At 46.3% G+C, this 13,921-nt stretch overlaps 1 protein-coding gene across 1 annotated transcript in view; it reads left to right on the top strand.

The window, feature by feature from the left end:
• The window catches only part of LOC143817516 (uncharacterized), a 77,008-nt gene that overhangs the window by 31,818 nt on the left and 31,269 nt on the right, over positions 1–13,921 (top strand). The window contains exon 3 of the mRNA XM_077298994.1: positions 13,740–13,801. Within this exon, the coding sequence (XP_077155109.1) occupies positions 13,740–13,801 (62 nt within the window). The remainder of the gene's footprint in view (positions 1–13,739; positions 13,802–13,921) is intronic.

The following is a 13,921-nucleotide window of genomic DNA, read 5'->3' as shown; positions in this document are numbered from 1 at the left end:
ACAAGCTTAGGAAGCCTTTGCAGGTGCTTTTTGTGAATTATTCTAATTTATTGTGATGATGGCTTTTGGATTTTCATTGACTATAAGCCGTAATCATCAACATTAACAGAAATAAACACTTGAAATCACTCTGAAATGACTCAATATAATGAGTTTCACTTTTTGTATTGAAGAACTGAAATAAATTCACTTTTTGATGATATTCTAATTTTTTGCAAAGCACCTGTATCATTGACGTTACAATACTGGGGACATGTGCAGTCTATAACAGCATCACTGACACACACAGTAGTTCTCCAGATACAGAAGGAGCGAGGGTTCGGCTGCTCTACAATCTATAAGGAAATAGGGTGTGGAGAAATAGGGGTTCAGCGGACAAAGTCCGCTAGCCAAAACTGCATGGACCAGGGATCATCCCACCGAAAGCCCACAAATTAGTCTCCCCCTTCTGCTGACTCTCAGGGATAAGAGCTGCTGTGACTTCAGTTTCCAGGTTTGACTACCCTACCTGTGGCACACACACAGAGGAGGTAACAAAAAGCTTAGAAAGATGACAGTCCATTGAGGAACAAGGCAAGTTGACCAGAGGGTCACAACCTGGCTTCTCCGAACATCTCAATGGAGCCAGGTGACCAGTGGGTCCTAATCCTGGTTTTCACAAACGTATCCATGGGGCTTAAGTGATCGGTTGGTCCAAATCCTGACTACCCCAAAGATATCCATGGGTTCAGCGATGGCCAATGGAGCATATCTGTATTCTTCCAGCTGAGGCCATGGTCTCCTAAGCTGGCATCCTGTAGAATGTCTAATCTGTATCCCTCGTGATGGAGCCATATTGTTCTGGCAGCTGTCTTGTAGAGTGTTTCCTGGCTGTGGTTCTGTAGAGTCTCTGGATGTCCTGTTAGAGGCATATCCCCATTATATAGTTCACAACTGTTGTCCTTCAAGCCAACATCCAGAGGTCAAGAGGAAGATGTGATGAGATTAACTCACATTGTTTGAGTATTTTATCAATTTGCGTAGTTTTTACTCCTCCGTTTTGCAAGTCAACAAGCCATAGGGTCCCACAGATATGGTCACTCAACATATTATCAAACATCCATGGTTCAACGACCCTGCATCACTGTCTTGCAAAGGTAGGAGCTGAGATAACATCAGCTAAACAAAAATCAATGTTTAAGACTCTTGACAAGTGTATGGTTCTTAACCAGCTGGAAATAGATATATGATTAAGATTAAATGCTGTGTCATCACATAGGGAGACATGGCAGGCAGAATGTGTCTTCATGTATGGTCCAGCCATCATAATAGGGGTTTTCATATAAAGCTGCAGGATCTGTCACCTGTCAGTATATGTACATGTATGATCCGGTCACCAGCAAGGATCTGCATATATACAGTCACCAAGTGCTATTTTGCTCATGGAAGATAAGGAGAAAGACAAGTAGGAGGCAGCAGATTGTGAGGAATATTCTAAGTTTGATCACCTCACTTCAATAATCTGACTGTCTAAAGAGATGTTTTTTTGAGCATGCTTAAAAATTTAGGGACTAGATATTTGATCATCTGGAGTAGTGCATTCCAGAAAACTGGCGCAGCACAACAGAAATCCTGGAGATGAAGGTGCAATGTTTAGATTATAGAGGATGTAAGCCTTAGATCAGTAGGAGAACGGACAGTACTGGAAGGATGATAGACAGATAAGCGGCGGAGTTGTAGGGCAGTGCAGCACTGTGGAGAGGACAGGCTACTTACATTTTCTTGCCATATTACCTGCACCAGTGACCCTATTCCCTCACATCTCCTCCAGTCCATTTCCCCGGCTGTCACCACTTAACTAACTAAAATATTTTTCTCTCTCTCGGGTCATCTTTCCCTCCTCATTTAAACATGCTAGCATACATCCATTACTTAAAAAACAACTGTGTTGCTAAGTATAAACCTGTCTGTAATCTTCCCTTTATCTCTAAACTCCTGGAACGCTTGGTCCAGTCCTGTCTAATCCGCTATCTCTCAGATCACTCTCTTCTTGATCCTTTATAATCTGCTTTCCGCTACTTAAACTCTACTGAAACCGCCTCACTAAAGTCTCTAGTGATCTACGAACAGCTAAATCTAATGGTCCCTGCTCCCTGCAGATTCTCCTGGATCTCTCTGCTGCATTCAGCACTGTAAATTCCCAGCTCTTCCCCACTATGCTCTGCTCTATCGGGCTCAAGGACACCGTTCTCTCCTGGTTCTCCTCCTATCTCTCTGACCACTTGTTTACTGGATCTCCTCTCCTCTTCCCCTTACTGTCGGGGTTCATCAGGGTTCAGTCCTAGGTATTCTCTTCTCCTTATACACTGCCCCTATTAGACAAACCATCAGTAGATTTTGTTTTCAGTACCATCTCTATGCTGATTACACCAATTATACACATTGTCATAGAAAATATTAAAATCTCTGTGGCTCTGTAGTGCAGGGGTATTCCCTCCATCCTCCCCTCTCTATTGCAGTATGAGACAAGAGCTAGCAATCAATGGTGCCGGTGAATTGCACAGTTTAGCATATGGGAAATGAGTAAGGCCGGTTTCACATTTGCGGTGGTGTCCACAGCATTTCTGACGCATACATCCGCTTGCGTCTTGATTTTCTATCTTTATCGTTGTAGACGCAGGTGCATGTTTGCCCGCGTTTGCCTACGCATGCATCTTTTCGCGGGGCGGAGCTAACGCACCATGTTGCAATTTTTGAGGTGGCAAATTCCATCAAATATGCGCAGGGATGCAGATGAGTGCGTTAAAAACCGCATTACTGTCTATGGGAACGCATGTCTTTGCGTACGCATGTGTTTGATGTGCTTGCGTACTTCGGGTTGTGCATGTCTGGGAACTCCGACCACTTTCCAGAAAACCATAGACCAGAACTTAGCACCCCACAAAAAGTATGCCGCAGCCCACCTAGATGACAGTCCTATTCGGGCAGGACTGGGGATGTCATCTTAGTAAAGTTCTGGCAATATTGGATGCTCTAAGGAAGGCAGGCTTTACCAATAACCAAAGAAATGTGCTCTGTGCATGTAGGATGCCAAGTAGCTGGACTACATGGTAGGTAGAGGGGATATAAAACCATAAAGCCCGTGGCGGTTATAATTGCAGTAGGATCCTACCTACCCATAAATTCAGGTTTAAAGCTAAGAGAGGATTCACATTAGGCAGGTTCCCAGCAAACCAGAGACCACCTTATTGTTGGCTACTAGGCAGGCATGAATTGGCCAAACTATGTGCCAAGCATCTCCATTTTTTTTTCTTATTATCTAGAGCAGTAATGCTATTCATATTTCATATTTACGTGCTTTAGCACTACAGAGTGCAACTTTTATTTGTTTGCTGTGATCTGAGTGAGATCTGGCAACTCAGAAAACAGGGTGCTACCGGGAAGTAGGTAAAATAGGAGCACCGCCGTCCTATGCTGCAGTCCATTGGCTTAGAGTTTATGAGACACCGGGTGGCTGTACGGCCAGCGGCATGAGAACAGATAACGCCATGGGTCTGATTACTCAGCTGCTGCTCAAATGCCTCCTGGGACTTTGGACCCCCCCAGGCCAGTGTGGATTTAGTCCTATTCTTTTAGAAGCCATCCCCCTTTGGGAACCCCAGAAAGGTGACCTTACCCCCTGCTTAACCACAAGGGGAACCCTCGACCGCCCGGTACCTTTCCACTAGGCCCACCAGGTTATCTGAATTTTGGGAATCCTCCTGGGCAACCAAGGACTGAATCTCTTCGGCAGAGAATTTGTGACCGGGGAGGTTTGTCCCTGTGAAAGCCCCAAAGGGACTGGGTTAAGCCCAGCCAAGCCAAGATCTCAACCTTAAGTTTGTCATACTCTTTGAAATCTTGCAGGGGCATATCATCAAAGTACGCCTTTTGTGGCTCTCTGGTGGCAGTCTGTCAGTCTGCCACCCTCTCAAACACTGCCACGAATGTCTCAACGTCCTCCCCCCCCCCCGGAGACCTCTTTTGCATCGTTGCTCTGAGTTTTCCTCACCTGAGTGTCATCTTTTCAGCCTGGAGGTGGTTCGGCTACCCTGACACAGCTTCTGCCAAGAGCATCATCTGTGACGGCTGCTGTTGTTGCTGCTGCCGCTTAGTTGTCTGCACCAGCTGTTTAATCAGCTCCTCCAATGGTTGCAGGTCGGCCTTGCACCACTATAGTGAGACCTGTCAACTCAGAAAACAGGCCTTTAGTCTGGTTTCGCAGCGCCAAGCCATAAACCATATGCTTTGGCAATGCTAACATGTACTTAGTCCTGCCAATAAAGCTCATTTGAATTTAATTGAATTGAACATTCCTGAGGGAGGGGGAAAAGAGGGGTTCAGGATTACACACGCAGGCACAGGAAACTGCAGCTGAGAGCCCTGTATGTGTAATTGAAGTAATCAGAACTTTCCTATTTCCTGACAGATGACATCTATCACGGCCACATGAAAGGTTGCTACATAAAATGAGAGTATTGGGACTTGGGGAAAATGTTACGTAGGTTGAATAATCCTCCGCTCCACCATCTTCTTCTCTTTTCTACATCAGTTCTACATTGTCTATCACCAAGTTTTTTATTACCCGCAATGCCATTAGTTGTGAGAACTAGTGATGAGCGAGTATACTCATTGCTCGGGTTTTTCCGAGCACGCACGGGTGATCTCAGAGTATTTGTTAGTGCTCGGAGATTTAATTTTCGTCGCCTCAGCTGCATGATTTACAGCTGCTGGACAGCCTGAATACATGTGGGAATTCCCTAACAGGCATTCCTCACATGTATTCAGCCTGGCTAGCAGCCGTAAATCATGCAGCTGCGGCAACGAAAACTAAATCTCCGAGCACTAACAAATACTCTGAGACCACCTGAGCATTCTCCGGAAAACCCGAGCAATGAGTATACTCGCTCATCACTAGTGAGAACCTCTGTCCTTGTGCAAGAGCTGCTATAGTGTCGGCCATTACTACCTTTTTTGGTCGGCGTTCCACAGTCTGACTGCTCTAACTGTAAAGAACCCTTTCCTGTTTAGCTGCCGGAATCGCCTTTCTTCCACCCGTAATGAGTGCCCCCTGGTCCTCAGTATGGTCCTTGGAAGTAATAAGTCCTGTGCCAGTGTTTTGTACTGACCGCACATACATTATACATAGAAATGAGATCTCCTTTGAGGCATATGTATTCTAAGCTAAACAAGCCCAACCTTTCCAACCTCTCCTCATGAGGCCTCCATCCCATGTTACATAGGAGAGGCCTCCATCCCATGTTATATAGGAGAGGCCTCCATCCCTTGTTATATAGGAGAGGCCTCCGTCCCATGTTATATAGGAGAGGCCTCCGTCCCATGTTATATAGGAGAGGCCTCCGTCCCATGTTATATAGGAGAGGCCTCCGTCCCATGTTATATAGGAGAGGCCTCCGTCCCATGTTATATAGGAGAGGCCTCCGTCCCATGTTATATAGGAGAGGCCTCCGTCCCATGTTATATAGGAGAGGCCTCCGTCCCATGTTATATAGGAGAGGCCTCCATCCCTTGTTATATAGGAGAGGCCTCCGTCCCATGTTATATAGGAGAGGCCTCCGTCCCATGTTATATAGGAGAGGCCTCCGTCCCATGTTATATAGGAGAGGCCTCCGTCCCATGTTATATAGGAGAGGCCTCCGTCCCATGTTATATAGGAGAGGCCTCCGTCCCATGTTATATAGGAGAGGCCTCCGTCCCATGTTATATAGGAGAGGCCTCCGTCCCATGTTATATAGGAGAGGCCTCCGTCCCATGTTATATAGGAGAGGCCTCCGTCCCATGTTATATAGGAGAGGCCTCCGTCCCATGTTATATAGGAGAGGCCTCCGTCCCATGTTATATAGGAGAGGCCTCCGTCCCATGTTATATAGGAGAGGCCTCCGTCCCATGTTATATAGGAGAGGCCTCCGTCCCATGTTATATAGGAGAGGCCTCCGTCCCATGTTATATAGGAGAGGCCTCCATCCCATGTTATATAGGAGAGGCCTCCGTCCCATGTTATATAGGAGAGGCCTCCGTCCCTTGTTATATAGGAGAGGCCTCCGTCCCATGTTATATAGGAGAGGCCTCCGTCCCATGTTATATAGGAGAGGCCTCCGTCCCATGTTATATAGGAGAGGCCTCCGTCCCATGTTATATTGGAGAGGCCTCCGTCCCATGTTATATAGGAGAGGCCTCCGTCCCATGTTATATAGGAGAGGCCTCCGTCCCATGTTATATAGGAGAGGCCTCTGTACTGTGTAAAATGTAGGTGTGAGGGACGAAGTAAATGTCTCTCCCCTACTGAAATGTGCCTCCACCCTTGGTATTCTACAGGATCATTGTTTTCTTTTAACTAAAACGCCAGGAAGAAGCTCTTTGAAGCCCTTAACACAAGGGTTCCACCCCGGCAGGTAAGTCCCCCAAAACTTCCAGAGACTTAGACCTCAAATGGGGGGTCAGGTACTTAGCCCACTGATCCGAGGCCAGATGGTGCTGTCGGCAGGTCTGCTCAAAGGCCTGCAGAAAGGAGTCCAGGACTCCATCCTTCTCCAGCAAGGGGAAGTCCTCGGCTCGGACCTTGGCTGTCTTTAGTTCCAGAGGTGCTATTGTGGGCAATAGGAGACCCTGCTGAGTCAACTCCAACTGATGCGGTCATCTGCAGCTTCACGGCATTCCACCTCCTCACGCTCTTGCTCTGCGTTCTGCCGCCTTGCACCCCTGCTCTGCTTTGCCTCCTTTCGCTCTGCCTGGTGTTCTGCTGTCTCCCGATCTGCCTGGCTTTCTGCCGCTTTCTGAGGGCTGTGTAGGCTTCCTCGTGCCCCGCCTCGAGACTCGCCAGGGCAGCTTGAAAGAGGGCCATCGTTCTGAGCTGTCCGTGGTGAAGGGCAGTAGGAGTGCATTCTCCTGCGGCAGGGTAGTGCAATGGCGGTGAGATGCTTGGGGAGCCTGGGCCCTACCTCAACCCCCCCCCTCTTGTCCAGCTTCGAGTGTTTGAAGCCAGTCTTTTCAGCCCTCTGTCACGGACACAGCAGCAACCTGAGCACCCGCACCTCTACAGTACTTGCACTCGGACTCTCTAGTGCTGAGCTGATCTTGGGACCCCAGCAGCCAAAGCTACTGCTGTTAGTCCTTAGTGTGTGGGAGTAGGGATCCCACGCACACTTATCTCGATCCCACTGCACTGCCACCAATCTGTGATGGATCGCACAGGGGAAGGGGGTGTCGACTTCGCTCACCTCAGGGGAGAGAAGAGAACCCAGAAGGGATCGGCTCTCTGGCGCCACCACTTGGCCCAGGTCAGTCGGGGAACTGCACCGAGGGCAAATAGTCACCAGAAAGGCTTCCCTTATAGGTACGAGTTATTGGGGCACTCACAGTGAGGAGGGATATACATCACCAGTCTAGGCTGGGGGCATATATGTAAACCTCCCGGCTGTCACTATCAGAGTTCCTCACTAACGCAGTATGGTATGCCGCCACCAGTTCCTTGTTATAAATAAGCCGTGTCCGACAACATGTTATGTTGGGTCAGAAACCAACCCACAGTAGCATATAATTGACCAGCCAAGTGTACGGACGAGGGGATTCATGAATCGAAATAAAAGAGCAGCCCAAGATTAATTTTATATTTAATCGCCGAAAGGCGCACTAGAAATATACAGGTGTGTGTGTATGTATATGTGTGTATATATGTATGTGTGTGTATATATCTAATATATAAAGCTGTATGTATGTATGTGTGTATGTCCGGGATTGGCATCTGAACCGTCGCAGCTACAGCCACAAAATTTTGCACAGTCACACGTCTGGACCCCGAGAGCGTCATAGGCTATGTTGTGAGGTGAAATTTTAACCCCGCGCTTTCCAATTCACTAAACAATTTTGCCCCTATCTACATAATGGGGAAAAAATGAAAGGAAAAGTGTTGGAGGCAAATTAACAGCTGCCAGATGTGAACAAGGGTGACTTAAAGAATGAGAGCGATGGCGCCAAAGAGTATATACCGTACAGTTGCTAAGGTGGGGCCCCGACATGGGATAATCACCACACCACCACGGGGATATGAACACACACACAAAATGCGCCACACACTACCATGTGCTCGAACACATATTCCACCCTCAGCGCACATTTCACCACACATACACCAACCTCGCCACATAAGTCGAAACACAAAAGTCGCCGCTCAAAACTCGCCACGCGCAAAACTCTCCACATGCAAAACTCGCCACATGTGCAAAACTCGCCACACGTGCAAAACTTACCTCATGGAAAACTCGCCACACGCAAAACTTGCACATGCGGAAAAATTGCCACATGCACAAAAGTTGCAACACATGCAAAAGTTGCCTCACACAAAACTTGCACATACTCAAAAGGCACCACACATAAAACTCGCCACGCGCAAAACTCGCCATGCGCAAAACTTGCTGCACACAACTTGCTACACTAACCTGTCACATGCAACTCGACACACAAAAACTTGCTACACGCATGTCGCCACACGCAACTCAACACACACAACTTGACACCCGAAACTCACCCTAAAACACACACAAGTCTGGTATTATCCTTCAAAAATAAAAATCTGTTTAATAAGCAGACAAACTACAAGAGCAACAAATGTACCATATAGGAATCCGGCAGCTGTCAGTCACATGACCTGTCTATTATGTGTATGTGTGAGCTATTATATACTGCCAGGGGGGAGGGTGTCCTGTTGGCTGGGGATTTATAAGGCTGCCAATTTAGCTTACAAATACTGAGGTAAAAATACTGACCAAATAACGTGTGAACGAGGTCTAATACAGGAGGAGATGACATACAGATATATACTATATACAGGAGGAGATGACACACAGGTATATACTATTTACAGGGGAGATGACACACAGGTATATACTATATACAGGAGGAGATGACACACAGATATATACTATATACAGGAGAGATGACACACAGGTATATACTATATAGAGGAGATGACATACAGGTACATACTACTTTCAGGAGGAGATGACATACAGGTATATACTATATACAGGAGGAGATGGCATACAGGTATATACTATATACAGGAGGAGATGACATACAGGTATATACTATACATAGGAGGAGATGACATACAGGTATATACTATATACAGGGGAGATGACATACAGGTATATACTATATACAGGAGATGACATACAGGTGTATACTATATATAAGGGAGATGACAAACATGTATATACTGAGGTGAAAATGAGAGGTGTGAGGTGAAAATGAAAAGGTGTGAGTGCAAAATGAGAGGAGTGAGGGAAAATAGTGGAGTGATCGGAAAATGACAGATGTGAGGTCGAAATGACAAGTGTTAGGGGGGAATGAGAGGAGTGAGGGGGAAAATAAGAGGTGTGAGGGAGAAAATGAGAGGTGTGAGGGAGAAAATGAGAGATGTGAGGGGGAAAATGAGAGATTTGATGGGAAAATAAGAGAAGTGAGGTGCTATAACTAACCACAGATATTTACTATGCCCAGGCAACGCCGGGCTCTTCAGCTAGTCTATATATATAATTGTCTAAGGGTTTTTCTGTCTGTCTGTCCCGTTTATTCATTTGCTGATTGGTCGAGGCCGCCTGGGCCTCGACCAATCAGCGACGGGCATAGCATGGCGACGATTATGTCATAATGGAAATCCCGCGTCTCTGATTGGTCGAGGCCGGGCACAGTATCGACGTAGATGTCATAATGGTTGCCATGGTGACGATGTCAAAAAGGTTGCCTCGACCAATCAGCGACGGGCACAGTCGGAATCATCATTGTCCATATACCACGGGGACATGCATATTCTACAATACCCGATGCGTTAGAATCGGGCCACAATCTAAAATATATATATATATACTAGATTGTGGCCCGATTCTAACGCATCGGGTATTCTAGAATATGCATGTCCCCGTAGTATATGGACAATGATGATTCCAGAATTCGCGGCAGACTGTGCCCGTCGCTGATTGGTCGAGGCAACCTTTATGACATCATCGTCGCCATGGCAACCATTATGACATCTATGTCGATACTGTGCCCGTCGCTGATTGGTCGAGGCCTGGCGGCCTGGACCAGTCAGAGACGCGGGATTTCTACGTCGATACTGTGCCCGTCGCTGATTGGTCGAGGCCCAGGCGGCCTCGACCAATCAGCGAATGAATAAACCAGACAGACGGAAAAATTATTTATTATAATATGCAGATATATATGCAGATATACAGGTATATAATCATGAGAGTAGTACAAGGGTAGGATATGGATGGGTTGCAATTACCTTATGTAGCATGTGACCACAGGGAGGCGCTGATGGATCACAGGTCCTAATCTTAGTTACAGGCATTCCTGGCTACATAGGCTAATGTTCCCTCCTGCCAGTAGAAAAAAAAAAACTAAGTCCAAAATGAGAGGCTGCCTTATATCTTCCTAGGCTGCTACCTCCCACACTCTGCTCTATACCACTCTATACCAAGGAAGGTGACGGGCACAACGGGGCATTCTTTGCGTCTGGAGGAGAGAAGGTTTTTCCACCAACATAGAAGAGGATTCTTTACTGTTAGGGCAGTGAGAATCTGAAATTGCTTGCCTGAGGAGGTGGTGATGGCGAACTCAGTCGAGGGGTTCAAGAGAGGCCTGGATGTCTTCCTGGAGCAGAACAATATTGTATCATACAATTATTAGGTTCTGTAGAAGGATGTAGATCTGGGGATTTATTATGATGGAATATAGGAATATAGGCTGAACTGGATGGACAAATGTCTTTTTTCGGCCTTACTATGTTACTATGTCACCCCTGGGCTTGTGCAGCCTTTCTCCTCCCATATCTGAGAATATGATTTTCTATCCAGAACTGTGGATGGCCCATAACTTTTTACACCCGAAGCTCTGAATGGGTGGGCGGTGCCACTGGGTTCTGCTGGATGTCATCTGCGCGTAGACTAAATATGCCTACCTGTTGTGAATTCTGCTCTTGGGTTACCTCCGGTGGTTGTTGGTAGTAATGCAGTTGTCCCTGGGTTGTAATCCTGAGCAGGTGTTCCTGCTGATTGCAGCTCTGACTGTGTATTTAGGTGTGCAGGATTCTTTAGCCCTTGCCAGTTGTCCATTGTTCTTGGAGGTTTTACATCTGTCTTGTTCCTCCTGCCCTGCTGCCAACTTGGCAAAGATAAGTGTCTGGGTTTTGTTTCTGCAGTACACATGCGGTATGCTTACAATTCAGTTCTATTCATTGTTTTTCTTGTCCAACTTAGACTGTGTTTGGATCTCTTCAGTCAAGTTGGATTCTCAGGAGATGCAGATATACATTCCATGTCTTTAGTTAGATAGTGGAATTTTTGTATTATCTGCTGTGGATATTTTTAGGGTTTTAATACTGACCGCTTAGTATTCTGTCCTATCCTTTTCTATTTAGCTAGAGTGGCCTCTTTTGCTAAATCCTGTTTTCTGCCTGCGTGTGTCTTTCCTCTAATACTCACCGTCAATATTTGTGGGGGGCTGCCTATCCTTTGGGGTTCTGCTCTGAGGCAAGATAGAATTCCCATTTCCATCTATAGGGGTATTTAGTCCTCCGGCTGTGTCGAGGTGTCTAGGATGTGTTAGGTACACCCCACGGCTACTTCTAGTTGCGGTGTCAGTTTAGGGTTTGCGGTCAGTATAGATTCCACCTTCTCCAGAGAAAGTCTCATGCGGCTCATGATCACCGGATCATAACACCTACCATACATAATTCCTGGTAGCTACAGGTGGCTGCCGGGCATGGGCGTGTGGGGTAAGGAATTTCAATTTCCGATTATGTGCTCGGCTAGTCTGATATTGCATTTTTTTGTTATAGGCCATTTTCCAGATTCATTACCTCAGCCTTGCTTTGACTTGTTGTGTCACGGTGTCTCCATGTGCTTCAGTCAGACTGTAATGATATTATGAATATGCTCATATTCAAAGTACCCTTCTAGAACTTTCCATTACTTTACTAGCACACCTAGCTCTGCTACATCTTTTTAGATTGCAAATGACCAGCACCCAAGCTGTAGCTGTGATCCCCCTCACCCCTCCTTCTCTCTCTGCCTGCTTGTGTAATCCTATACTCCTTTTCCCCTCCCTCAAGAATGTGTTGTGAGCAGCCCCACTTAGCCGTGTGCAAAAGCACATGGTTGGGGGGTAATCTTTGTTCCTGTAAATTTTCAAATAATGGCACCGATTATTGATACAGGTGTGAAACTTACATTTTTAGCATTTGCATCGGTAGAGCTACCCTCCCGTGCGTTTTCGAAGCTCCAGCAGAATCTGAGAAATGTATTACTGCTTACCCAAGGCACATAGCCAAGTCATGTTTGGATTCAAATTAACACAGGGTTTGGGTAAATCAGTGTGGCAGTACTTTATTAAACCACAAACGGCCAAAAAACACAAAATAGTCCCAGCAAAATACCCAAGATGGTGCAAAATTACAGAGTCTCACTCTTCTGCTGGCTCACCAGGATAAGAGCAGCTGCGCCTTCTGGGCTTCCAGGGCCGACTACCCCACCTGTGGCATGCACAGAGAGAAGGTAACGACAAGCTTAGGAAGGTGACAGTTCATTTAAGTATAAAGTCAGTTAACTGGAGGGTCACCATCTGGCTTCAGCTTCCAGAGCCGACTATCCCACCTTTGGCATGCACAGAGAGAAAGCAATAAGTTTAGGAAGATGACAGTCTATTCAGGTACAAGGCCAGTTGACCAGAAGGTCACAACCTGGCTTCTACGAACATCTTCATGGAGCCAAGTGACTGGTTGGTCCCATTCCAAGCTTTCACAAATGTATCTATGGGTCAGTGATGGCCAATGGAGCAGATCTGCATTCTTCCAGCCGGGGATATGGTCCCCTAAGCTGGCATCCTGGAGAATGACAAATCTGTGTCCCTCATGTTGGAGCCATGATGTCTTGGCTGCTGTACCGTAGAGAGACTCTGGTTCTTTTAACCTCTGTATCTCCTGGTTGTCTGGAGTTATATCTCATGTTACAGAGGCATATAACCTCTATTCATAGTTAACAACTGTCCTTTACCAGCATTCGCAGGTAAAGGAGAAAAATGGAGATGAGACCAACTCGCATTGTTTGATTATGTAATCTATTTGCATAGTTTTTCCTCCTCTGTTTTGCAAGTCCAGAAACTAGCTGGCCTGGACAATATGTAATCAACATATCAGCAAACATCATTGCACCCTGCATGAAAGAAGTCAAGATTTCAGACTTTTGCCTAACTGAAGGAAAAAAAACAAATTCATAAGACAGCATATAGATAAGTCTACTCTTTCTGGCTTGCTGAAAATAGACATCTGGTGAATTAAGATAAAATGCTGTGTCATCACACTATGTGTAAGCATATATATCTAATACGTAAGCGTATGTGACCCATGCATACCCAAAACTTAAGCAAATGTACCCCATATCAGTGTGGATAATAACGACAGTTCACCACTCACTCAGGACCTCCTGCAGCTCCATGGATGGAAAACTCCAAGAAACTAATTTCTGTGAATGTTGGAGAATATTCCGATTGTCGCTGTGACCACGAGGATCTGGATTACAGCACACTGTGACCATCTAATGGATTACATAAAATCAGAACCCCACAAACCATGAAGGCCTGTCCTCTGCTTTACCTGGTGCTGTATCTGTGTGATGCCTTTCATATCTTCATTTTTCTTCCTGTAGACATCTCTGCTGGATTCTAAGCGAAGCATGAATCTCGGCATCTTCTTGAAGCAGTTCAAGAGGTAAGGCCGGGGGACCATGGGAGCGTGGCCAGGAAGGGGGATTGCATGACTAAGGGCGCGTGGCTGAGAAGGGGTGGTCAGATGACTGGGGGTGTGAGGGAATAAGGCTAAGGTGGGGGC

The sequence above is a fragment of the Ranitomeya variabilis genome, chromosome 3, assembly GCF_051348905.1.
Source record: "Ranitomeya variabilis isolate aRanVar5 chromosome 3, aRanVar5.hap1, whole genome shotgun sequence".
In the NCBI taxonomy this organism is placed as follows: domain Eukaryota; kingdom Metazoa; phylum Chordata; class Amphibia; order Anura; family Dendrobatidae; genus Ranitomeya; species Ranitomeya variabilis.
The sequence above is the reverse complement of the archived record's forward strand: the minus strand, read 5'-3'. Positions and strand labels throughout refer to the sequence as shown.